The sequence below is a fragment of the Triturus cristatus genome, chromosome 9 (assembly GCF_964204655.1).
Source record: "Triturus cristatus chromosome 9, aTriCri1.1, whole genome shotgun sequence".
NCBI classification, from domain to species: Eukaryota; Metazoa; Chordata; class Amphibia; order Caudata; family Salamandridae; genus Triturus; species Triturus cristatus.
Window position 1 is genome coordinate 240864149 of NC_140592.1, and position 27701 is coordinate 240891849.

General features: G+C 45.4%; 1 protein-coding gene across 3 annotated transcripts in view; it reads right to left on the reverse strand.

The window, feature by feature from the left end:
- Window positions 1-27701, reverse strand: part of CFAP92 (cilia and flagella associated protein 92 (putative)) — a 336768-nt gene that overhangs the window by 83418 nt on the left and 225649 nt on the right. For all 3 annotated transcript variants that reach the window (XM_085624842.1, XM_085624841.1, XM_085624843.1), the window contains 3 exons: window positions 15707-16001; window positions 14051-14215; window positions 13711-13923 (listed from right to left, as the gene is read on the reverse strand). In XM_085624842.1, coding sequence (XP_085480968.1) covers window positions 13711-13923; window positions 14051-14215; window positions 15707-16001 — 673 coding nt within the window. The remainder of the gene's footprint in view (window positions 1-13710; window positions 13924-14050; window positions 14216-15706; window positions 16002-27701) is intronic.

Below are 27701 nucleotides of genomic sequence, written 5' to 3' on the forward strand. Positions count from 1 at the left end.
CTGAAAGGGCGAGTTGTTGAGGGAGAGGCGGATGAGATCTCAAAATATACTTTAACTCCTGATTCAAGTAAAGTTAAGTACAGATGGCAGTGTGTTTTTAGGCATTTTTTATGGAGCTCTAACTCTACATGTACCCGCTCTCTTCTACGATAACTCCACCGAAAAAACGGCTAACCCTAATGGCAACATGTTGCTTTCCGTGCAAAATTGTTTACCTCTCTTCGCACGTCGCAACCCACCTGAAAGTGCTTCGTCGTGCTCGACTCAAGCTCTGAAAGAACCACAACAAGCACAAACTCAAAAAAAAACAAAAAAACTTCACTCAATCTCAAGCACGTTTCTCCCTGTTCTTGGACGATTCCCTCCACCACCCACATCTCTCCCATTGTTCGAAAAGAAAAGAAGTGAAGGAAAAAGAATATGGAAGAGAAGGAGGGTACTGTATGTATTAAAGCAAGTCAAGCAGAAAAAGGGTGAGACAAAAAGAAAGAAATGCAAGTCATAAAGAGAGCAAGTACGAGATAGAGAACGGAGAGCCAAAAAGAGGAAGGAACGAAGAAGGAGGGTCAAAAATAAAGTACGGGGGTGCGGAGAGAGGCAGCGCAGAGGAAGGGGAGACGGGAAGAAAGAGAGAAGAAAGCTGAACAGGGAGGGTTTAGGAAAACAGAGTGGAGGAGTGAGGAGAAAAGGACGAGAGGCTGCGGGGGCGGAAGGAGAGGAGGGAGGCATGGTCAGAGAGGAGAGGTGGGGGAGCGAAAAAAAACAAGACAGGCGCAAAGGTGAAAGCAGGCTGGCTGGCGAGTGGTGTGCGATGTGTGCGCACCATGACGAGAGAGGAAAGCCATATGGCGCCTCTGCTCGTCATTGTGCGCGTAACCGCACGCCCGTCGCCAGTGCACACGCCAGTGGGCTGAAGCGCTTCCCCAAAAGTGGATTGCATGGCGGCACGATGCACGTGATTGTGCGCATGCTCGCCATGCAATCCGCTTTTGGGAGCACTTTTTGGAGCCCCTTACTATAGTCTCGCATAGCGATTGCTATCGCAATAGCTAGGCGAGACCTAACAAGTAAAAAATGGGTCAATGCATTGTCAGGAATCATGCAGGCCCACCTTCACTGCAGCTAATGAAGTATAACAACTCTCTGAACGATGAAAAACAAAAGAGAAGGACAACTCCTTACCTCAGAAGTCGATTTTGAAAGGGAGGCACATGCACCCACCTATTAAAGGAAAGCGCCCAAGCAGCATTTACAGAAAGCCCAAATAGGGAGTGCACAATAAAAAAACAGGAAGTGGGAGAAGAGCTTTATTGGTAAACTCCTTTGGGTGTTATACAAAGCAAAGAAAGTTTTAGCAAAGGCTTGAAGGTGGCTGTAATATTGCCACATTACTCAGTCACGTAAGGAATGGGATGTGTGAGTGCGACATGGTGCAATGGTGTCTGCGTTGTAGGGGCGATTTGTTTTCACAAGAGGTGTTTACTTCTTTCTATGTGTGCTGCAGAATGCAGTACACATGGAAAGAGCAAAAAACGAGGAGAAATAAGGATATTTCTCCTTGTTGAGCCTCCCTAATGCCCCCCCCGTTAGAATCTGACACATTCCCAGGTTTACGATTCCTCGTAAATCTGGGAATGCTTCAGATTCCATGGGTTTTGTGTGGGAACACCCACAGCAACATTCTGCGTGAAAGGGGCACATATTTACAAGGTCATGAAAAGCCAAGCAAAGTGGATTTGCATGGCCTTGTGAATATGCTGCGCCACATTGCGCCACCCAAACATTAAAAAAGTGACGCTCTGGTGGCGCAAACGTGCTGCTAGGGGTCTCATAAATGAGGCCCTAAGTCTTTAACAATGCAGAAGAAAGCAGTTGTGCACGACAAAATATTCCAAAACCACTGGAAAACTTCTGCACTTCACAGTTTCTTTGCATAATAATGTCTAAACACTGAAAATTACTTAATTTACAAGGTGGAATACTACTGCCAAAGCATTTTATAGAATGTAAGCACTAAACCAGGAAACTTCACATACATTAGTATTTAAATGTGGGAAATACAGCAGAATGAAAAATTTCCTAACTACTGTAAAGGAAAGTTTCAATTCTATTAATGACGCGGAGGCGAGGATTATGCTTATCTCTGCAATTTTATTGCTCAGCAGCCTTAACAGTAAACAAGGAAAAGACTACAAATCCCATGAGTCTTTCCATAAACAAATGACCATGGAGGCAGTCCCATATAAACAGAGTCCAGGAACAGCACTTCCTCTTTCTTCGGGCGAACCACATGATTCATCGTGCACTAATATTCTTGCTTCTGATCCAGCAATGAAAGGAACAGTGTAAACAGTTGAAAGAATGTGTTTAAGTCATACAGACGATTTTTTAGGAATATTTTTAGTTTGTGAAAATAGACACTTAGAAACTTTCTACTTAAAAGCACACAATGGATTCCTATGGAAGGAAATACAAGTTACTGTTAAGGATGCTTACAATTACTTTTCAGGGTCAGTGCTGGGCTAAAAGATGCAGCCCTGGGTTCTCTCCTGATAACAGGTGAGTAAATCGGAATTCGTAGTTCGGCTGATTTTAGAGGAATATTTGTACGTTTCAAAAATGGACACAGAAACTTTTCTGCTGAAAACCACACAATGGATTCCTATGGAAAGAAATACAAGTTACTGGAAAGTACGCTTAGAATTACTTTTCAGGGTCAGTGCTGGTCTAAAAGATGCAGCACTGGGTTCTCTCCTGAGAACAGGGGAGTAAATCGGAATTCGTAGTTTGGCTGATTTTAGAGGAATATTTGTACGTTTCAAAAATGGACACTTAGAAACTTTTCTGGTGAAAACCACACAATGGATTCTTATGGAAGGAAATACAAGTTACAGGTAAGTACGCTTAGAATTATTTTTCAGGGTCACTGCTGGGCTAAAAGATGCAGCCCTGGGTTCTCTCCTGATAACAGGTGAGTAATTCGTAATTCGTAGTTCGGCTAATTTTAGTGGAATATTTGCACGTTCCAAAAATGGACACTTAGAAACTTTTCTGGGGAAAACCACACAATGGATTCCTATGGAATGAAATACAAGTTACTGGTAAGTATGCTTAGAATTACTTTTCAGGGTCAGTGCTGGTCTAAAAGATGCAGCACTGGGTTCTCTCCTGATAACAGGTGAGTAAATCGGAATTCGTAGTTCGGCTGATTTTAGAGGAATATTTGTACGTTTCAAAAATGGACACTTAGAAACTTTTCTGCTGAAAACCACACAATGGATTCCTATGGAAAGAAATACAAGTTACTGGTAAGTACACTTAGAATTACTTTTTAGGGTCAGTGCTGGTCTAAAAGATGCAGCACTGGGTTCTCTCCTGATAACAGGTGAGTAAATCGGAATTCGTAGTTCGGCTGATTTTAGAGGAATATTTGTACAATGGTAAAGGAAGGGGGCGGGGCCTGAGGTGACGTCTGCAAACACGCCCTGTAGCGCGTTTTAAGTTGGGGAATTAATTCCTCTTCAATCCTGCAGTCCCCAGGGGGCCAACTAGCCCACCAGGTACCTCCAGTATGCGTCAGGGAGCTGCGTTGAAGAGCGTTGTTCAGAGGCCACGCCCCTTTTTACAACACTCTGCAACGCAGCTCCGTGGCGCTTCCTGGAGGTACCTGGTGGGCTAGTTGGCCCCTAGGGCACCTTTGGATTGAAGAGGAATTAATTCCCCAACTTAAAACGCGCCACAGGGCGTGTTTGCACACATATCACCTCAGGCCCCGCCCCCTACCTTCACCACTGTGCAAACACGCCCCGTCCCCTTGAATCCTGAGGTCCCCTGGCGGCCAACTTGCCCACCAGGTACCTCCAGTATGCGCCAGGGAGCTGCGTTGCAGAGAGGTGTTCAGAGGCCACACCCCTTTTTACAACACTGTGCAATGCAGCTCCGTGGCGCTTACTGGAGGTACCTGGTGGGCTAGTTGGCCCCTAGGGGACCTCTCGATTGAAGAGGAATGAATTCCCCAACTTAAAACGGGCCACAGGGCGTGTTTGCACAGTATCACCTCAGGCCCCGCCCCCTACCTTCACCACTGTGCAAACGCGCCCCGTGGCGCGTTTTAAGTTGGGGGATTAAGTCCCTTTGAATCCTGAGGTCCCCTAGCGGCCAACTAGGCCACCAGGTACCTCCAGTAAGCGCCACGGAGCTGCGTTGCAGAGAGGTGTAAAAAAGGGACATGACCTCATTACACCTCTCTGCAACACAGCCCCCTGGTGCATACTGGAGGTTCCTGGCAGGCTAGTTGGCCCCCAGGGACCCCCAGTATTAAAGGGGAATTAATTCCCCCTCTGCAAAAGCGCCAGGGGGCGCGTTTGCAGAGTGGTGTAAGGAGGGGGCGTGGCCTCCGGCCCGATCTGGTCTTTTTTTTTTTTTTTTTTTTTAAGAAGGGGGGCTGTGTAGCCCCCCTTTTTTTTCTAATTTTTTGGCCCTGGGGACCCCATCCCCCAGGGCCTGCCCCCCAATTTTTTTTAAATAAAAAAAACAAAAATCGGGAAGGGGGCCGCGTGGCCCCCACTCCCCAGGCCATAATTTGCCCAGGGGACCCCATCCCCCGGGGCATGGCCCTTTTTAAAACAAAAAATATATTTTGGCGGGGGGCTGCCTTGCCCCCCTCCTGTGGCCCCTTTTGGCCCCGGGGATCCCATCCCCCGGGGGCCGTTTTTTAAATATTATTTTTGTAATTTTTAGGAGGGGGGCCGAGTGGCCCCCCTTTCAGGCCACTACTGGCCCCGGAGAACCCATCCCCCAGGGCCTGGCCACCTCCCCCCACGGCCCGGCCAGCTCCCCACCTCCTGCGGGAGCCGGCATTGCTTTTCCACATGGGGAGCAGCTAACATGCTGCTCCCCACGTGGAAAAGCAATCTGCTTTGCTTCATTGAAGAGAGAGCAGGGTTCCCTGTTCTCGCTTCAATGAAGCAAAGCAGTTTGCAATGGCAGGGTGGGAGCCGCCAGGTTCCCGCCCTGCCATTGCAAACAGCAGTGTGCTGGGGGAGGGCACCCCGGGACACTGCTGGAGCCGGCCCTGGGGGGTGGCGATCCCCAGGGCCATCATTGGCTCCAGGGGGGGGGGCGCGCGGCCCCCTCCCACTTAATTTAAAGCCCTAACGGACCCCCTATGTTAAATAATTGGTGCCCTGAGGAGGTGGCGGTCCCCGGGGCGTGGGGGGGGCTCGAGCCCCCCACACAGGTTTTTTTGTTTAAAAAAAAAAAACAAGCCCTGGGGGGTCACGGTCCCCGGGGCTTGAGGGGGCCTTTGAGCCCGCCCACTCATGTATAATAAAGCCCTGGGGGTGGCGGTCCCCGGGGCTGGGGGGCCCCTCTGGGCCCCCCATAATAAAAAAACGAAGTGCGGGCTTGTTTTTTTTTTCGGCAGCGGGATGTGCGGAGCCTAAGCGCATCCCGCAGGTCTAAGCAGGTCTAGGGGGTCAGGGTGTTTCTACTCTGCCCCCTTGTCGCGTTTTGCGCCTTTTTTTTGGTTTTTCCTGTACCTCGGTTGTACCAAGGCACAAGATGGCTGCCAACACTTCCTGATTCAGAGTGTTGGCAGCCAATTAGCATTCAGCTCATGCTCGGGAGGGGCGGGGAGGGTGCCGGGAGGGTGCACGGATCCTCCGAGGCCATAGATTTATCTATCTTTTTAACTCTAATTTTCTCAGGAACTACTGAACGGATTTACACCATTTAAGCAAAAGGCACGAGTCTGAACTGAGGACTAACTCTTTGTCAAATTTGGTGTAATTCCGTTCAGCAGCTCGGGCTGTAGCTGCGTCAACAGGTCCTATGGGAAAATGCATGGGGAAAATGCGTTTTGGGACCCCCCTTTTTTCTCGGCTCCCGCTTGACGAATCACCGTGAAATTTTCAGGATAGGTGCGGACCGGAGCTGGCCAAAAGTTTGGAAAGTTTGCGAAGATTCGTCAATCGGCGCCAACGTTATTCCAAATAGAATGTTGCGGATTTCCTATGGAAAATAGGTCCTAACTATATGTACCTACTGGCGACCGCCAGTAGGTAATATATATATGTATGTATGTATATATATATATATATATATGTATATATATATATATATATATATATATATATATATATATATAATATCCACCAATTCCGGTAAAAAGATAGCGGTCTGTCGCCGGCGGTCCGAGTTTGGAAACCGGATTTCCAAAGTTATTCACTCCAAACAATCTCACGTATCTTTGAGAAATACTCGGACTCCCAAGTTGAATGCAAAGGATTTATTTACAAGTGCAGAACGACGCGTTTCGCCATTACGGCTTGTTCACGCTCGAACTCGCAGTAAAACACATCAAATTTAAATTACATAAATTAGAAGATGGACAAGTCACAACAACGTGAAAATTTCATGTTACTCTCGCGGCCATCTTTGAACGGTGTATCGATCTCAACAACGAATGAGGTATTGACTCAAAAATAAGTCGTCATATATTACACACTGTAATACCATATAGAATGTATACATATATTGTTGTAATAAAGCAGAATATGCAATATACATTGTCATATATGTAAAAACTGCAAAACCTCATGTCGAATTGTGTTTGTGTGAAATTCAATAAAGTTACCGACGGTAACTTTATTGAATTTCACACAAACACAATTCGACATGAGGTTTTGCAGTTTTTACATATATGACAATGTATATTGCATATTCTGCTTTATTACAACAATATATGTATACATTCTATATGGTATTACAGTGTGTAATATATGACGACTTATTTTTGAGTCAATACCTCAATCGTTGTTGAGATCGATACACCGTTCAAAGATGGCCGCGAGAGTAACATGAAATTTTCACGTTGTTGTGACTTGTCCATCTTCTAATTTATGTAATTTAAATTTGATGTGTTTTACTGCGAGTTCGAGCGTGAACAAGCCGTAATGGCGAAACGCGTCGTTCTGCACTTGTAAATAAATCCTTTGCATTCAACTTGGGAGTTCGAGTATTTCTCAAAGATACGTGAGATTGTTTGGAGTGAATATATATATATATATATATATATATATATATATATATATATATATAAAAATATAAATAAATATTTATTATCTTGCAGACATATAAATCTGTCCATTTGCATGAATATTAAAGAATGTAATAATACATAAAAGTGCAAAAGTACCTGAGTCTGATCTTAATGAAAGAGATGGCGTAGAACAGCTTGTCCAACCACTGCATCTTCTTGATGCGAAGATTGAATACAGTAATGCTTCGTGAACGTGTGAACATTTTTACATGCCACAGCACAACATATATTTTCCGGAGTTACTCCAGCAAAGAAAGCTGTCGACGTCGATACTGTTCTTGTCGAATGAGCTTTGACTTTCCTCTGCAAAGGTTTGTTAGCCTTGTCATGGCAGAAATGAATAGCAGATGCCAGCCATTTGGCTATTGTTGCCTTTGTTACAGCATTTCCAAGAGTTGCTTGACCATAAGCCACGAACAGCTGGTTGGATCGTCTGATATCCTTAGTTTGCTGTAGGTAGAATTTTAAACAGCGTTTAACATCCAGCGAGTGTAATGCTCTTTCAGCTGGAGTGGATGGATCCGGAAAGAATGTTCGAAGGGTTACGTAGTCCCGAGCAAAATGTAAAAAGGGTTCCTTTATAGTGAAAGCTTGGATCTCACTAACAATTCTTGCCGAGGTAAGAGCCAGTAAATGGGCAACCTTTCAAGTGAGGAATTTGAGATCAGCTTTATGGATAGGTTCAAATGGATGCTTCATTAACTGCGCTAGCACGGTGTTGAGTTCCCACTCTGGAGGGGTGCTCGCTCTGGAGGGAATGTTTGGAAAAGTCCTTTGATAAATTGTTTGATAAGTGAAGAAGAGCAGAGAAAAGGGAATTTTGAGCATTTCCTGAATCTAGAAAGAGCAGCAAGATGTACTTTGACTGATGAAAAAGTAAGCCCAGACTTGGCTAGAGAAAGCAGATAATGGAGAACTTGTTCTGCAGGAGCTTGAATTGAGTGAATATTATTCGCCTCACACCAACAGGAAAATCGCTTCCATTTGAGGAGATAAGTCTTGATTGGGCTTTGGGCATGAGATTTGGCCAATATTTCACGACAGTCTTGTGAAATGTTGAGGTCCTTGAACTCTAAGAAATCAGGAGCCATGCGTGCAAGTGCAGTGACTGGGGGTCCTGATGAACCACTTGGCCTCCGTCCCTTGACAACATCATAGGCGTCGGCAGTAGGCAAATGGGCTTGTCTTGAGACAATAGTAGAAGTTCCTGGAACCAATATTGTCTTGGCCAACGGGGTGCAATCAGAATTAGACAGCAACCTTCCAGCTCATCTTGCGGAGTACCTTCGGAATCAATGGTATTGGGGGAAAAGCGTATGCACAAATCCCTCACCATCGCATGGACAGGGCATTCCCTCTTGATCCCTGTTGAGGGAACCTGCTGGCATAATATTGGCATTCCTTGTTCTCTCTCGTTGCAAATAGATCCAGTGCTGGTTTGCCCCAAGCTTGGAACACTGTGTTCGCCTGTTCGTTTTCCAGCTTTCACTCATGACAGTCTGACTGAGACGTGCTCAGCGTGTCCGCTAGGGTATTGAGGAGACCCCTAACGTGTTCGGCTCTCAGGGCATCTTGTGGAAAGTGACCTATTCCCAAAATTCCTGAGCCTCTTGCGAGAGTGTAACTGATTTTGTTCCTCCTTGTTTGTTGATATAATACATGCTGATGGTATTGTCGGTCCGGACTAGCACAGAGGAACCTGCAATCCTCGGGAGAAATGCTTGGAGAGACAGAAAAACGTCGCGGAGCACCAGCCTGTTGATCTGCTGTTGTTTTTGTCTTTGAGACCATCTTCCTTGAATCTGCAAATCCTGCAGATGACCTCCCCATCCTTCCATGGAGGCATCGGTCGTTAAAACGAAATCTGGAATGTCCGTAGGAACGTGAGACCCTGGGTTAGATTCTCTGTCTGCGACTACCAATGTAGAGAATTTATCATGCGTGGCGTGACCTTGATGGTATCGTCAAACAAACCCATGGCTTGTTGCCATTGAAGTTGCAGTTCCTCCTGAAGAGGTCTCATTTTGAGCCATGCCTAGGGAATGAGATCTATCATTGAAGAGCACATCCTCAGGAGCGGAGCAAACATTCGGACTGAAACTGGCCTTCTTTTTTAAATTAACCTTGCCAATTTTTGAAGACACAACTGGCGGCCGTGTGACAAGTATGCGTTGCACTGGAAAAAACATGACTTGGACAGGATGTAACTGATTTGCTGTCGTTGAGAATCAGCCCCAGAGAAAAGAAGAGATGGATACATTCTGCTGTGGCAATCTTGGTTTCGTGTTCTGAAGGACCTTTGAGCAGCCGATCGTCTAGATAAGGGAATACTTGTATTCCTCGAGATCTCAATGGTGCTGTCACTGGTACCAAGCACTTTGTGAAGGTTCTTGGTGCCGATTTCAGCCCAAACGGGAGCACTTTGAACTGATAATGGGCGCCAGCCACTTGAAAGCCAAGATATTTGCGATGTTTGGTGTGGATAGGTATGTGGAAATACGCATCTTTTATATCCAGAGAAGCCATAAAATCTCCTACTTTTAAACAACTCAAAATCTTGTGAAGACGAGGGGGAGGGGGACCCCTGGGCGGAGTAGTAGGTGGCTGTTTGATGAATTCCAGGGTGTGGCCATTGGTTACTAGGTCTAGAACCCATTGGTCTGATGTAATTTCCTGCCACGTGTGAACAAAAGCTGAAATCTTCTGGCCCACGGGTAAGGAGGGTAAAATGGTTGGCACCCTGTGTCGATCACTGCTTCCTGTTAGTGTCTCGGCCTTGATACCGTGATCTCTTTCGACCACCCTGATGGGAGAAACTAGTCGTAGACTATTGACGGTATGATGTCTGGCTGTAAGGCTGTACTGGGATTGATACTGCCTATTCTGTTGGTTTTGGTATCCTCCTCTTGATGAAAAACCACGTCCTCTCGCTCCTCTGAAAGATCCGCGCCCGTATTGAAGGGTGCCTAATGATCGTGCAGTATCCGTGTTAGTTTTTATAGCTAAGAGGGCCTCATCAATATGTTTACCAAACCAAAAACTCTCCATCATAGGCCATGTCTAGTATCTTTGTTTGCCCCTCATGTCTGAAAGTAGTGTCTTTAAGCCATCCCTGGCATCTAAGCACTGCAGCCCCTACTAGCTGACGGAAGTTGGTGTTCACGATGTCCAAGGCACAATCTATAGTTTCCAACGCGGCACGTTCCCCTCCCAACAGAATCTTTCTTGCTTCCTGCCTTCTGTCCTCAGGAATGAGGTCAATGAGACTCGCCATGTCTGACCACATTTGACGGTCATAACAGCCGATTATAGCTAGAGGATTGGCAGCTCTAATAGAGGCCGCTGCCATGGTTTTTTGCCTATAAGGTCCAGATGACGTCCTTCCTTGTCAGGCGGTGTGGTGATAGGCCTTGCGGGATTTTAAGATCGCCGTTGGGCGGCCTGTGAAATGACTGAATCTGGCCGAGGGTGACCTATCAGACAGGATGGGCTGTTAGCAGGTGCACAGTATTTCTTTTCTATGCGCGGAAGCACTGCTGGAATAGATGTAGTCTATTATAGGTACCACTCTTGTGATCTTCCTGTACTCTTCTTTGAAATCATGAAAGAAACATTCTTTCTGTTCGACTAACTGGCAGTTGAAATCTAGCTGCTGCCCGCTGCATTAAATTATGTACAGGATGCAGTAATAGATGAGGCCATCGTAGACGATCTCATCGTAGACTTTGCTGTCGTAGACATGGTTATGTAGGCGAGGTAATTGCAGATGAGGCCGTCGTCATAGATGACCCTCATGAACAACCATCATAGATGAGGCTGTCGTAGATAACCGTCATAGACAATGCCATCATAGATGAGGCAATCATAGGTGAGGCCATCCGTAGATGAGGCAATCATAGATGAGGCAGTCCTATGATGGCCATCCGTGGATGGGGCCATTCGTGGATGAGGCCATTCGTAGATGAGGCCATTCGTAGATGAGGCCATTCGTAAATGAGGCCATTCGTACATGATGAGGCTGTCGTAGACGACCGTCATAGACAATACCATCATAGATGAGGCAATCATAGGTGAGGCCATCCGTAGATGAGGCAATCATAGATGAGGCAATCGTATGATGGCCATCAGTGGATGAGGCCATTTGTAGATGGGGCCATTTGTGGATGAGGCCATTCGTAGTTGAGGCCATTCGTACATGAGGCCAAACATAGATGAGGCCGTATGTAGATGAGGCCTTATTTATAAGGCCGTCATAGACGACCGTCGTAGATGACCATTGTAGATGAGGTTGTCTTCGAGATGAGGCTGTCCTAGGCAATGCCATTGTAGATGAGGCCATTGTAGATGAGGCCATTCGTGGGTGAGACCATCATAGACGAGGCAGTCGTAGACGGACATTGTAGATGAGGCCATCGTCGATGACCGTCGTAGATGAGACCGTCGTCGACGACCGTCGTAGATGAGGCCATCGTCGACGACCGTCGTAGATGAGGCCATCGTCGACGACCGTCGTAGATGAGGCCATCGTCGACGACCGTCGCAGATGAAGCCGTCGTCAACGACCGTCGTAGATGAGGCCGTCGTCGACGACCATCGTAGATGAGGCTGTCGCAGACGACTGTCGTAGATGAGGCCGTCGTCGACGACCATCGTAGATGAGGCCGCCGTCAACGATCGTCGTAGATGAGGTCGCTGTCGACGACCGTCGTAGATGAGGTCGCTGTCGACGACCGTCGTAGATGAGGCAGTCGTCGACGACCGTCATAGATGAGGCTTTCGTAGACTACCATCGTAGATGACCGTCATAGGAGGCCATCATAGACGAGGCCATCGTAGATGAGGTCAATATTGGTGAGGCAGTAATAGTAGACATGGTGTTTTGTTATAGACTCCTTAATGTCAGGTTAAGAGGATTTCCCTGATGTAGTGTCAGGGCTGAAAAGGGAATTGTAGGATCAGCCTCTGGGGAAGTTTTTTCCAATTGCCTCTCTCTGTGAGAAGTGCCTTATCAAGCCTCAAGGTAAGTCTTTATGGCTTTTTTGCGCGCCCTCTGGAGGCTCCTGGCGCGACCTCTCCCTTTGACCTCTCCTATGAGGTGAAGGAATCCTCGTTGTCCTCATCAGGTGTGACAGATTAAAGTCTCTGTAGTCCCAATAATAGCCTCATCTCTCAGAACGTGAGAGTTATTGAGGAAAAGGTTAGACATATTTCATAGTCTTTACCTTGTTTTCTGCCACTCTGCCATATTACTGCCTTAATAGGGTCAGAGAAATGAAGTATGATCTTGGATGATCCAAAAAGAAGTAATAGCTGAAGAAACTGAGCGGAGCTCAGGGAGACTCCCTTCACACACGACGTGCGGTGAAAATCTGAGGAGAACTGCATCTGCTGGGAAGGTTCTAGAGGGTGCTAGCAGTTGATTGGCTGGGACCAATCTTTGGTTCTTTTTACTATAATGATGTAGATAGGCTACTAAGACTTAGGCCTTAGGCTTTTTCTTTTAGTCTACTACTCTTGGCACTACTTTTGTATTTACCATTGGATTCCCACCTCGGCGACGGGGAATGATTCAGGCATGTGAATCTATGAAAGATACCCCAATACTGGATAATATGTGATTATGTGTGTCTGTGTGAAGTGATAAACAAGTTTTACATAAATTTACTCCCTGTGCAAAAGTAGGTCGCACACTGCTCGTCACACCAGCAAGTTGCCCCAAAGGACTGTGGGAAATGTAGTGGCGACGGCGGGTACGCCTATGCCACGATGTGTAAAAAGAACAGTATGTGTTGCGTTAGCCATCCCTGGACACGTGTTTCGAGGTAGTTGCCTCTCGTCAGCAGGGAGCAGGTCAGTGTAAGGGGGTGCCGTGTGGACTGCCAAAATGTAATTAAAAACAGGTCAAGTACCTCTCATGGCGCGCAGGTGCAGATCCAAGGCTCGTCAGCCCGTTGGCTCAAGGGAGCCGTAATAAATTGTGCAAAAGTAGGTCGCACACTGCTCGTCACACCAGCAAGTTGCCCCAAAGGACTGTGGGAAATGTAGTGGCAACGGCGGGTACGCCTATGCCACGATGTGTAAAAAGAACAGTATGTGTTGCGTTAGCCATCCCTGGACACGTGTTTCGAGGTAGTTGCCTCTCGTCAGCAGGGAGCAGGTCAGTGTAAGGGGGTGCCGTGTGGACTGCCAAAATGTAATTAAAAACAGGTCAAGTACCTGTTTTTAATCATATATTACGGCTCCCTTGAGCCAACGGGCTGACGAGCCTTGGACCTGCACCTGCGCGCCATGAGAGGTACTTCACCTGTTTTAATTACATTTTGGCAGTCCACGCGGCACCCCTTTACACTGACCTGCTCCCTGCTGACGAGAGGCAACTACCTCGAAACACGTGTCCAGGGATGGCTAATGCATACACATACTTTTCTACATACATCGTGGCATAGGCGTACTCGCCGTCGCCACTACATCTACCACAGTTCCTTGGGGCAACTTGCTGGTGTGACGAGCAGAGTGCGACCAACTTTTGAATCATAAATTTACTCCCTACTGTATTTTAAACTCGGGTTTGTGTACACATTTTTCTGTGAATTTGGCACTGGGCTTACCTTACTCAAGTCTGCCAGACGTGCTTCATCAGGTTTCTTGGGGTGCTGATTACACTCTAAACTCGATTTAGAGCCTGAAAATATAAATCCATGTGGCGTAAGCCATGCATCTTTTGACTTTGTGTTCAGAGCTTTTATCTCATCCTCTCTGTCCACAGGATCTAATGAAGCTGATGAGTAGATCTGAGAATAGGTGAAGATTTGATTGGATTCCTATGAGAGAAACCAAGGTGTGAGTAAGATAGGGTAATATGATAAATGTCATGGTCAAAAGCAGAATACAGTAACGTTGGATGGAAAAATGACACTATTGAAAGGTTCACCTCTAAATTACACTTACCTTAGCCAGCTCTTGTCTTAATCTTTTTATAGCGAGTTCAGTGGAGTTTAGACTCTGGCAACTGTAGTTGTGGACTAATTTGCCATCAGTGGGAACAAACGACATAGTTTTTTCCTGGGGTTTTCCAAACTTCCTCTGCATTTGATATACTGCATCAATGTTGTTCTGTAAAGCATAATTGTATATTCATTTTACTGAAACCTACATTCTTGAGTTACTAGAAAACAAATAAAATCGAAAATAATATATTTGTTTTCGTTTACCATACAATTTCTAAACATTAAAACATGCTTGAAATTAGAATAATGGTGGGGAGGGAAATGACCATATTTGCCCTCCTTAGGGGCAGATGTACTAAGAATTCACACAAAGCATTACAGCAAGACAAGCTGCATCACTACGTTGTGTGAATGGGAGAGAGCTGAACAGAACCATATTTTAAAGCTATAGCGGTCTTGAGCTCTCTCCCTGCCCTGACGCACTTGAGGCTGTCTAGTGCCAGTGTCAGCACACTTCCTCCATGCTGCAAGGGTGCCTGCATTACAGGCAGGATAGATTTTGTGCAGCCTGGATAATCTGTCGGACATGACAGCAGCAGGAACCTCAGGTGAGAGCTGACAAAAGCAGCTGAACAATAGGTGAGACATAAAAGAAAGCAAACCTTCTCTGCGTTGTTTCAATTTTCAAACAACAAATCCATTGTCTGACCAATTTGTTAATCGAACGTCTAGAACTGCTCTACCTCAGGCCTTTGAGCTGGAATTTATCAGAATGTCAACATCTCTATTACGAGACAAGTGTATAGCATTGTGGGGGAGATTTACTAAGATTTTGTGCCGTGTTGGCGTCACAAAAGTGGCACAAAATATTTTTTCCTAATTTGCTTTCCAGCGCTAAACTTGTTTAGCGCTGGAAATAGCGTAAAAGTAAAGTGAAGCAGCGCATAGCACTGCTTCGCATTACTTTGCGCCATGGGGGCCTGCCAAGGGTCGTGCATGGGTGTTCCCATGCAACCACCCAAGGTTTGTCACGCTAAACCCAATTGACTAAATACAGTGGAATGGGTTTAGCGTGAGAAAACTGTGCCTTTTTAAACTAGGCGGAAGGAAGGAGAAATGCTTACATTTCTCCTTCCTTTTCCGACTTTGCATGCGTGTTGCACTGTGCAGCATGCATACAAAGTGGGAAAAGCTTTCCCTCGTGTCTAGGCATAGTTTTTTGTACAGGAAGGGTAGCCTTCCTGTAGAAAACCTATGCTAGACTCACACACACACACACACACACACACACACACACACTCCCTAGCGCTATGGCGCTAAGGTGTTGCGTGGCGCACAGCAGCTGTAATCAGCACCAGAGCATGGGAAAGGGGAGGAGAGAGCCATATCTTTAAAAATATGGCGCTCTCCTGCTCCTTCCCTGTCGAGCAATGTAGCGCAGCCTCGCGGGAGGCTGCGTTGCGTTGCATGGAGATTTGGTAAATCTCCCTCTTGGTGTTCTAATACAAGTCAGATAAGCGTTGCCCTCTGCCTGTTAATACCCCTTTCATTGATTAAGTAAGGAAGTTTGCAGAACAATGGGGCCTAAAATTGTGATACATATGTTTATTCAGATCCTCGCAAGTCATTTGAAAAGTGAAATACAGTTTAACATTACCTGAATGTGATCTTTGCAATCCTGCAATGAACTTTGTTGGTCTTTTTTCCATTGCATATACATGGTGTTGTAGTTATCCAGTGGAATATGGAATGTTGATGGTTTAAAATACTTTTTCTCAGCACCTGCAGAGACTGGTAAGTCATCCGACAGCAAAGGATCTTTCTGAACAAATGTTTCTTTGGTTAAAGGAATACCAAACTCCCGGCTCAAAAGCTTGACCATCTCGACTGATGGCAGCAGATCCCCTTGAATGACCTCTCTAAGCTTTGTCGCATGACACATGTGATCCAACCTACATTAAAAAGGTTTTTAGTTGTTTAGTTTTGGTATGAAGTGAAAAATAAAAGTAGCAAGCCAATCAAGAACATTTAATAAAATGTGGAAAATGCAATTTTGCTTCCTAGCCATTTTGAGCTCCAAACACTCAAATCTCATTGGCTTAGCTGATCTACTATTTGTGAACCACAGAATCAATTCACAAACATCAGTATTGTGATTGCCTGGTTAAGCCTGAAAATTATTTTCTGGCCACCATCACACAATGCGAGGGAACAGTGAATGGCAGATCTCATTTGGTGAACCAGAGGAGCAAAGGAATTACAAGGAGGGAGCATGTGGTGGATTGGGATGCACACACCTGCCCTGGGAGAGGTGATGGAACACCCAACCGGGACTAGGAATGATGTCAATAGTGATGTGGTATATTATTTCACATGAAATGTCAGCAGTGATGTCATCTGAGAGGTAATATTTGATATCAAGTTTGAGGACAAGAGTAGTTCATTGTTTTTAAAAAATATATATTTTTATTAACATTTTCAATTATTGACAGTGCTGAAATATAACACGGTGTCATTGTTGCATACATCACTTCAACGAACAATATCGGAGCCAGGAACTGCAAGTGCTTGGTCACATACATTTCGGCTTTTTCTTTTGTACCTTCTTCTATGCCTACTTTTGTATATATTGTATAAACATCTGTTACTGATATCATAGTTAGTCAGTATCGTCTGATAGAGAGTCTTCCTGTGGCGGATCGCAAATGTTTCCCCGATATGAATTCCATTTACCCCATATTCAGGCCCATTTTTTAGGGCATCTCCTATGTATATACACTGGTTTTTCAGACACCATTAATTCAACCATATCTCGACACCATCTACTCAGCGTGGGGGTCTGTTTGGCTCCCCATAATTGTGCTATGTTCCTTTTCGCTAAAACTGTACCTAGCGCCACCCAGGTTTGTGCCGCGTGGTTGAGATCTGTCGGTTCCCAGATGTTGAGTAAGCACCTTTTCGGTTCTGGTTTCACCGCTATTCCTGTTACCTGTGAAACTGTGTGCATGATTGCTTTCCAGTATATGGTAATTTCTGCGCATTTCCAGATTGTATGCCAGAATGTGCCTTGTTGTCCACATTGCCGAAGGCAAAGTGGTGTGTCTGTTTTGTGTACCTTATACAGCAGTGTTCTTGTATAATATGTGCGATGTAGGACTTTCAGTTGTATTAATTTGAATCTGGAGGGGATTGCTACCTCTCTGGGAGATGCTAGTGCTTCCTGCCAGTCTGCCTCGTCTAGTTCACCCAGGTCAGCCTCCCATCTAGTTCTTTGGATTACTGTTGGGTCCGGTTGGTTGTTAATTATTTTCTTATAGGTCAATGAGATGGCCTTTTTTGTCATATGGTCGGTGAGTAGTCTGTCTTCTAGCGTTGACGACTCCGGTAGTTGCGTGCCTTGTGGGAGAAATGCCGCAAGTGCATGTCTAATTTGTATATATCTATTAGCCTCCGAGTCTGTTAGGCCCTAAGTCTGTTGCAGTTGTGTAAATGGGATGGTTTCACCTTTCTGCCACAGGTCTCCCACTTTTGAGATGCCAATTAGGTCCTATTGTCTAAAACCTTTAATATTGCGTAACGTGCCTAATTTTTTTGTGTCCCACAACGGCGTAGTCCGCGTCACAACATCCTCCCAACCCAGCTCCCTTTGCGCCTCATGCCATATCTTAATTGTGTGTGCTGTCTGCCCCGTTAGAGTTTTCGTTCTTTTCATATTGTATAGTTCTCCCATCATACGTCTATACCCAGTAGATGTCTGTCCATGCGGTAAGCTGGTTCCTCCTGAGCGGCGTGAAGCCATTGATTTATTACAGCTAGTTGAGATGCCCAGTAGTATGTTTTGATAAGGGGCAGTGCTATGCCCCCATCGTACTAGCTTTTGATCAGCTTATGCAGAGTAATACGGGTTGCTTTACCATCCCATAATAGTTTATTCACTTCATTGTTAATTGCCTTGAAGTATGTCGAGGGGACCGGGAATGGCGTATTTTGTAGGAGGTATAAAAATCTAGGGAGTCCCATCATTTTAAATAGAGCTGATCTGCCCAATAATGTGAGTGGCAGGGATCGCCAGTGGATTACATCTTGGCGAAAACGTGCTAGAGGTTTCATGAGATTTTCTGCAGTAAAGTGGGCGTCTTGATATGTTATATAAATACCGAGGTATTTAAACCCTTCGTGAGCTATTTGTATGTCACAATTGCGCGGGAGTCTTGGGGGATCACCCGAAAGTATGAAAATATGTGATGTTGTCCAGTTTATAGTGTAACCTGACACTGAGTAGTTCATTGTTGACGTAGTTATGCTTGCCGCAGAGCTGTGTGAAACTTGACATTTTGAAACTTAGTCCTTGCAGACTATTGTCTGACAAATTTTGAGAAAATTCATCAAACATCGCGACAGTTTTATCCAAATCAATAGTGGATTTTCAATGGAAACTGAAATCTACCAATCACTGTGCAGCAACTATCATTATGTATGCTATAACAGCAGCACTCCATTGTACTAATCTGCGGTAGAGCAAAACAGCCACTCTGAAGTATGTAAAAGCATCTTGCCTTTTATAGACAATGCATAGGATAGTTAGGTTTGCAGCCCAGCGTTTATAATGCGCCAGTAGCACAGGTGCACAATGCCCATGGGGTTCAAGGGGGTTTCAGCCCCCCCATCGTGTATGTCAGGTGTCAGCCCAGTCTGAGACAGCTTCCCCACACACACACACAGACAGTTCTTGAGCTGCTGTGGGCTGGCTGGTCTGGTGTCTTACGCAGCAGCACCCGAGTACTTCACATGTCTTTAAAAGACCATTTACTTGATAACAAGGCTTTGTTGTTTTTTCACCCGTTCTAGAGCCCCTGCATCTCCACTCTGCCTATTCTTTAAAGTTGAAACTTACTTTTGCTGCCACGGTGTGAGAATGCATTTCCGAAAAGGCAACCTTAGGCTTTGTTTTTTTGCAGTTTTGAACAGCTCAAACTCCACCAGAAGGTATTGAGGCACTTTGCAGGGGCATGTTACATTATAAAAGGACACATTGCTGGAAGTATTAGCCCCCCGAAATTTGTCTCTACATTACTGGAAGCAATAGCCCCCCCCCCCAAAAAAAATTTGGCTCACCATTGCTGGAAGTTTTAGCCCCCCCCGAAATTTGGCTCTAGTTTTGCTCCTGCAGTAGCACACCAGATATCCACAGGTGTTACTTTTTTTACAATCAAAACAAAACGACTTCCTCGGGGCACCCTTTTACTGCAAAGTGTAATCACATACACTATGTATAATATTATTAATGTTTGAGTCACATTTTCAGTTGAAAATGCATTTTCTGATTTGCCTATAACATTTGACCCCAGGGACACATTAATACAAAACTTGGTAACCTACTAACCCAGCCTAATAGAGCTTAACCTGCTATGTTTCGGGAAGACCCATCCAGGTGAAAAACGTTTAATTAGGGTTTAAGTAATTTCTCATTTTAGCTCCTGCAGTAACTTTTGCTCTCATTTGCAGACTGAATGGCAGAATGGATTTGCACCAGACTTAGCATGAAAGTAGAGCTTTATTTTGAAAGTGTACGTCTATTGCCTTAGTGTGCATTTGTTCAGTAGTTTTTGAGATATTGGTGTTCGAAAAATAAGCTGAACCCTCTTTAAAGTGTTAACACTTTCATATTTCTCTTCCCAGTCGGCTGAGAGGTATCCCAAGGCTTCATAATATACCCCACATTGGTGGCCCTCAATATTTTGAACAGGTGCAGCACCAAGGCTGGAATTGCACAGCATCTGGTGCACGCACATTCACAACCTTTTCAAAGAGGTTGGCATCTGTGCGCCTGTCTAGAGCACAGTTACTTAGGCTGTGACTTATTAGGTAACAGCTACTTCACAATACATGAAATACCAAAGACGCAAAACAAATGGCAAGATTCCTAGTGACAGCAGTAGTACTTTCAAGAGGCTCACTTGGAATATCAACTAAGTGAGAATGATGTCAGAACATGCATATTCACTCATTCATACTCCAAAATATTCTTATCATTAAGTGAAGCTCCATGAGATCTGTCTGTACTCTACATGCCTATGTTGTGTATGTTCTGTGAGTGATAAAAACTTCTACTGGTGTGCCCTGTTGGATTTTTTCAGTTGGAAATGGAAGAGTGCATCTGTTGCCTTCTATGAGAGAGGAATGCTTACTTTGCTATTGTCATGCTATGCTGTCTTGATTCTGTGATAAAGTAAAGCTTGCACTGTTGCTGCTAAAATTGATCTTGTCCTGTGATGGGAAAAGCTTGTCCTGATGGTACCTTTTGCTATACAGGTCCTCTGAGGGAGGGAGATGTGACCGTTTCTGCCCAAGATGTAGCTGTGGGGAGAGAGTGTAGCCTTACGGCTAGAGGGGTCGACCTCAGACCTGGGGAACCAGGTTCGAGTCTCGGCAACGACGCCACACATCCTGTGATTCTGAGCAAATCACTTAATCTCCCCGAGCCTAACAAAAATGTATGTGTTCATCTGTAACAGAACTGGTGCTCATGTAAAGCTACCTGATGCCTCGGGTCTAGTTTGCACTACATAAAACTCTAACAGAAATACATAAATGATAGCTGTTTTATGAAGAGGGGTGTTTCAACTGCTGTTGTCCCATAATATAAATTTAATTGCATAACATGCCTGGCAAGTCAGCAGACTCAGGGCAAAAATTAGTTGCTGGGGCCAGACCCAGAGTCTTGGGTTTCAATCACGGCTTTCCAGCTTGACCAAACTGTGTGACCCAGGTCATTTCATTTTCTTCACTCTGCCTCCTTTCCTGTGATCAATTAGGGTGTGCACCTTACAGCATTCTCTTTTGTGTGTAGTTTAATAGGTCTTGATGTTGCCTCAGCTATAAAAAAAAAAAAGGTTTACATAAAAGAAACAAGACAAGTGACTTGAGTCAGTAATACAGTTATCACAACAGAAGGGTGTAGTTCACTACTTCTTTTAAAAGTCACTCAGTACAATGAAATAATCTAGGGTCCTGATGTGAACCAATCTAAAATACACTTTTTTATGTAAAATGTATCTCAGCTATAAATAAAGTGGAAGCCAAGATAATTTGCAATAGTGCAGGAGGTCCAGACTGAGCTAACAGCCATTCACCTGAGCCTACACTGCTCTGTTTTTCCAGACGGAATGCAGCACAGACGTGGCCATGGAGACTAATGGGACCCAGCCGTCACCGCCTTACTACCACTGCCCTAGGCACTGGTAGCTAGCCAGCAGATGCTTTGGTGTTGGTCATGTGGTTTGTGGTTTTAAGGTATATGCACTCCCACTGGCCACACCAATTAGCCAAGAGTGCGGCTTAGCAGGATGAGCATGTCCTGTTTCATAGCACAGGCTATGATTGCAGTGACTTGCCATATGAAACATGCCATCAGCCTTGCCAATAGCACATCAGAAAGAGACTAGTAAGCTCACCCACATACAACTTTAATATAGGTCTAAGTATAACAAAGGGAGAACATAAATGTTGACATAAATGACATAATCTCATGAAAATCAGGGAACCCATAACTAGGAGACTGTACAACCAGTGAGGAATAGTACTCTCGGATGCTTCCGGGTGTTCGTTGTTGAACACACTGATGAAGCATACCACACTGGGAAGGTGTGGGTTCATCATCCTTTGGGGGTACATAAATATATGGAAGTTCCATAGGAGGTTTCAGTTTTGTTCTTCTTGAATACTTATATCTGTTTATGGACAGCTTGCAATTGTCCTTTACCTCCTCTCACTCCCTCTTTAGTATGTTAGAAACCTGAGTTTTACTTGTCCTGCATATGTGAGGGAATCATGTGATGTCCCTCCTGCAACTGCCACCTGTCCTTTACTTATTCTTTGTGTTAGGGAAGGTTGCTTTGCTGTCCATGTTGTACCTTTATTGTGTAATCTTTCCACTGCAAAAATACAAATCTATCCACGCTGCCAATGTCTCTATTAATGAATGATGTGCATGTGTGAAAGAGTGAACACCCAGGACTTTATTTACAAGAAAGTAATGCAGGGCGGTGCCGCAATCCATTTGGCTGCGCTGTACTGTATTACTTTCAAAGCACAAGGATGCATCACATTTACAACAAAATGACAGATCCCTGTGCTCTCCCCTGAGCTGGGGTAAAATTGTCTGCCATGCGTCAACGCAGGCACCCTTGAACCGTTGGTGCAAGGGTGCCTGCATTGCAGGGATGATTGTTTTTGTGCAGGAAGTGACACATTCCTGCACAAAAACAATCATGAGAGGTGTTGTCCTCTTTCTATGTATGTTGCAGAATGTATGCAGCATGCATAGAAAGAGGAAACAACAAGGAGAAATAAAAGTATTTCTTCTCGTTGCACCTCCTTACGCCTCCCCTGGGATGGTGTAGGATTCTGACACATACCCAGGTTTATAAAATGTTGTAAATCTGTGAATGCAGCAGAATCCATTGGTATTGCTTGGGAACACCCACAGCAACACCCATGGCACGCCCCTTTCACGCGAAGTGCTGCGTGAAAAGGGGCCATGAAAAGTCACGCAGGTTGGCTTTACGTGGCCTTGTAAATATGGAGCACCACACTGTGCTGCAGTGCGTCAAAAAAGTGATGCATCAGCTTCGCAAGGGACTTGTAAATATGCCCCCAAATATGTAAGCACCATTTATTTTTGGCTGTAGGCATGAAACAAGCTGTTTTTAAATGGAGTTGGCGAGGTTGTAAGATTTTAAAACATAGCTGACAAGTGACTCTATTTCATGATAATACTTAAAGCAAGTTCTGCCATTTAAGCCAACAGCACTTTGCAGCTTGGGGTTTTCAGCCCATAATCAAACTGTCAAAAGGTGAACTACAACTCCCACAATGCAACACACTTTGGCTGGGAAAAGACAAACATAGTTAATGGTGTCCTATGTTGTAGTGCCGAAGCTCAGAGTTGTCAAATGCACAATAAAATGTAATTCCTCCTTCTGCCTTTTTTTGATTTGTAAGCAAAAGGGGAGCACTTCACTGCCAATAGATTAAAACTAGCACTCCTTGGCAAACTGGCCAAAGAAATTGTTTACCCAAACATTGTGAAAAGCAGCAGTTGAACTTGTATGACGACGGGAAAAAAGGAAAATTATCGTCCTATCTCTCCTCTTTCCTAGCACATCCAGGACCTAGAAATTGCAGCGGTCCGTGTTGAACAAGTTGCAGGTGCTGTCCGGCTTGGGCCGCCAGTGGCCCCCCATCATCTTCAACACCTATGTCCACTTGAAGCCCTGCTCAAAGACAGCAGCATCAAGATCCACCAATATACAGACAACTCACAACTCTGCATAAAAATCTCCACGACTCATGTTTATAGATTTAAAACCTGGATCTACATAAATCTTAGCCCACAGAGGACATATTTCCTCCCATTTACCAATAGAACCAAAGAACCACACTGGACATCCAAAATTAACCTGGACAGCTACCACCCACTGGGCCCACCCATACCCCTCCACCCTCTGCCAAATCTCTGGGTCACTTGGATTCAAGGAACACATGACCATCAGCAGCGGCCAGTGCAGGTAGGTGCGGTAAGGTGGGCAAGGGGATGTCGACAGGCGACAGACTAGGGCAAATTAAATACATAAATAACTCCTATTCCGTCATCTGTCGACATCCCCCCACAGCGCCCGCCCCACCATGCTTACCTGCACCAGCCGCTGCTGATGTCCATGAAAACAAAGGCAGCATGCCTCTACTTCTCCCTCCTGAAAAATGGGAGATGTTTTCTACCTGAAACCAGCTTCCGCACAACAGTCTCTGCCTTAGTCCTCCCTCACTGCAATGGAAGCAACACACTTCTTAACAGCATATCCAAAAGCACACTTGCCTCCTTTATTATTATTATGGAAATTTGTAAAGCGCATGGTTACGCACCCCGGCGTGTCCCCACGCTGAAAGGAAGAAGAGAGGCGGCAAGAGCAAGGAGGTCACATCAAAGCAGAGCGGAAGAGATGAGTTTTTAATGCTTTGCGGAATTTAGTCTCTGAAGGTTCGAGGCGCAGCTCCGTCGGGAGCAAGTTCCAGTTCTTAGCCGCAAGAAATCTAAAAGATCTCCCCCCCCATTCGAGCTTTTCGAATTTTGGGAACGGCTACTAGTCCAGTGCCCGAGGATCTAAGCATCCGCCCCGGTCTATAGGGGGTAATGAGATTGTGAAGGGGTGACGGTGCCCTGCTCGTTATGAGGCGATGGCACATGCATAGTGCTTTGAAGATAATCCTCTCCCTGACCGGCAGCCAGTGAAGGGACTTCAAGGCAGCTTTAGAGGGCGATCTTCTAGGAAGCCTCAAGACCAACCGGGCAGTGGAATTTTGAAGAACCTGGAGACGATTAAGGCTTCTCGCTGTAACGCCCAGGTACAGGAGATTAGAATAGTCAAGTCTGGATGTGACCAAGGTATGAACAAGGGTCTGCCTGGCACTAACTGGAAGTAGGTCGAGAATCTTCCTTAAGCTCTTAAGCATGCCAAAGCATATTCCAACCACCCGATTGATCTGAGGAGTAAAAGAAAGATCGATATCAAACAGCACTCCCAGATTTTTTGCTTGCTGACAAGGCACTGGAGTTGATCCCAGGCATGCTGGCCACCAAGCCGATGACCACACATTTGGTCCACCTCCCACCACGAGCACCTCAGTTTTGGACCCATTCAGCTTCAGGCAGTTGTTAGACATCCAGGAAGCAAGCTCCTGCATGCATGCACTGAAGCTGGATGCCGCAACATGAGGCGCTCGTGACAGTGAGATGACCAACTGTGTATCATCGGCGTATGATACTAGTTGAAGATCGTAACTTTCCACAATAGTAGCAACAGGGGAAACATAAAGGTTGAACAGGGTGGGGCTCAGGGCAGAGCCCTGGGGAACCCCTTGATCAAGCGTGACCATGCGAGAGTAGTGTTTTCTCTGTCTAACCTGAAAGCCCCGGTCAGTGAGGAAGGATTGGATCCACCTGAGCGCTGAGCCCGTGATTCCTCCTTTATTAAGACACTGTAGCAAGGTGAAGTGCGCTACAGTGTCGAAAGCTGCACTGAGGTCACTCACTCACTCTACACACTTCTGCATGTCTCTTCAAAGGCCTGAGAAGCTCAACCAAATCACTTCAACGCTTTCCAAGCCCACAACATCTTCAAACATATCATGTGTATTTATGAAGCACAAGTTCACCCAGAAGGGTATCTTGGTGCTGAATAACAGATGCTTGTTGTTACCCAGCTCAATGGTACTCATTTTATTGACCTCAGAAGGATGAAAGGTTAAATGGACCTACCGGGATTTGAATGTGTGACCAAGAGTACAAACACAGGCCCCTACAGTGGACGCATAAGTCCACCAAGCCACCAGACCCGGTTTCAAGACCAGCGGCGTTAGCTGGAAGGCTATACGAAGCGATGTTCCTTCATATCGGGCTGAGAAATGAACTATCTCTGTCCCCACACATGTAGCCAGATCATAGCCAAAATAAAATCTGAAATCTAAGAACTGCATCAAATAGAAATCTGGAGACAGGCCATCTCCATCTAGGCACCCATGATCTGTCACAACATCGCCATTACATGAGAACTGCCACTCTCTCCAACGATTCATGAAGGAATTTAAGATTTACCGTACCTCTCCAGGAGAATTGAATTCACCACCTAGAATATTCTGGCACCTTGTAAATGAACAAGAATTATATCAAGGACATATGCCCCTGGTCATTGCTCTGTTGCTTTGCAGGTAGTTTTGAACTCTACAATTACCCTTATATACATACATACATACATGACTATAAGCATATCAAAGGTAGCCGTAAAGAACAGTGCTTCCTTTGTGCTGCTGAAAGTGCCATTGCAATGCGCCAGCACCTGGGGTCAGGTCCTTTCCACGTCATCAGTTTCTTACTTTCATCTTCCTGAGTCTACCTTTAAGCTGCCTTAAAAAAGACTTTTTTATTTCAAACTTTGTTTCATATTTTTATTATAGCAGAGTATAAAGACAAAAACAGAAATGGGTTCACTGAGGTACATTATGTCATCTTGTGGGAGAACAAGAGAACAGTATGCCTGTAATGTGAAAAGATTACTTGTTGTGCTCACGAGGCATAAAGCTAGGTGTAAGTCTATAACCATGAAGAGATGATTTGCATTAAATGGTTTTAGGGCTATACACTACAGAGGGATGACTCAGCATAATATGTTGTTTGATGAACAGTAAAGAAGGCACTAATCTTTAAATGTCCTGTAAACAGGTGTGGCACTCAGTACCTACTGCGGTCCACTGAAGAACTCATGAGGAGCAAAATACATGTGTCTGAGGCTAGGAAAATGAAACACTAGACGATATTAACAGTTTTCAACCTTTTCAAAAACTATAGCACTGCAAAAATGGACCACATTGCCCAGAATACACAGGGAATCAACAGGGGATGGGTAGTTTGAGACCTGTGATAGGAAGCTCATGCAGGCATTCACCTTTGGAGGCTGGGATCCGTTATTTACAAGGACTCTACAGTTAAGGGGCAGGATTTCCAAATAGAGACTGGCAATGGAATTATTTAAACAATAGGTAGGCAAATGGATGCTTCTGGCAGCGTTCTGTGTTGCACTGACTCTCTGCTTGCCAGAGTTTGTTCACTGCTTTATTTCTCACCTTTGGTATTTTGATCCTGTTTGGTTCACTCTTTATTTTCTGACCTATGTCTGTTTACTCAACTTTGGCTCTTCAACTCGATTTGGCTTTTGTGCACTGATGTGTTCTATTGACCGGTTACTCACCGGTAATGTTCATTACTCCGAGTCGTAGCCCTCCCCGTCCCAGTCCTAACTACATGAGCATAGCTCCTCCCGCCAGAAACTCCCAAGCAACTTAAAACCCATCCCTTCCCTCCAGGCCACACCCATACCCTGAGGCATATAACCCTGTGACCCGCCAATCCACCTCCTGTACCAACCAAGCACAAGAAGCCGAACAGGGAGGGAGGGATGGGAACCTGGACTGGGCTACGACTCGGAGTAATGAATATTACCGGTGAGTAACCGGTCATTACCTCCTCGTCAGCCCTCCCCGTCCCAGTCCTAACTACATGAGCAGATACCAAAGCAAGAATCGGCTTCACTCAGTAGCAAAAACAGACTTTATTAAAGCACAGAAAAAGTCACACCACCGGAGCAGAACGCAACACAGTGTCCCCAAATCCAGCAGAATCAGTCCCCCCTACCACCAAACGATAATGGGACATAAAGGTGTGAGGAGAACTCCAGGTAGCAGCCCTGCAGATCTTGGCCATGGAAGCCCCTTGAAAACAAACCCAGGAAGCCGCCACCCCCGAGTCGATCTCCCCTGAACCGATCCAGGAGCCAACACACCACAGGCCTCATACGCAGCACCCACAGCGCACCGCAGCCAATGACTGAGGGTAGCCCCAGAAGGTTTCAGACCTTGACCAGCCAGCCAAAAGGTCACAAAAAGGGATTCCACCTTAAGAAATGGCTCAGTACACATCAAATAGATCTCCAGAGCCCTCCGAACGTCCAAACAGTGCAGCCGCACCTCAACCTCCGAAAGAGGACCAGGACAGAAAACAGGCAAAACCAGATCCGCAGAGCAGTGAAAAGAGGAAGGGA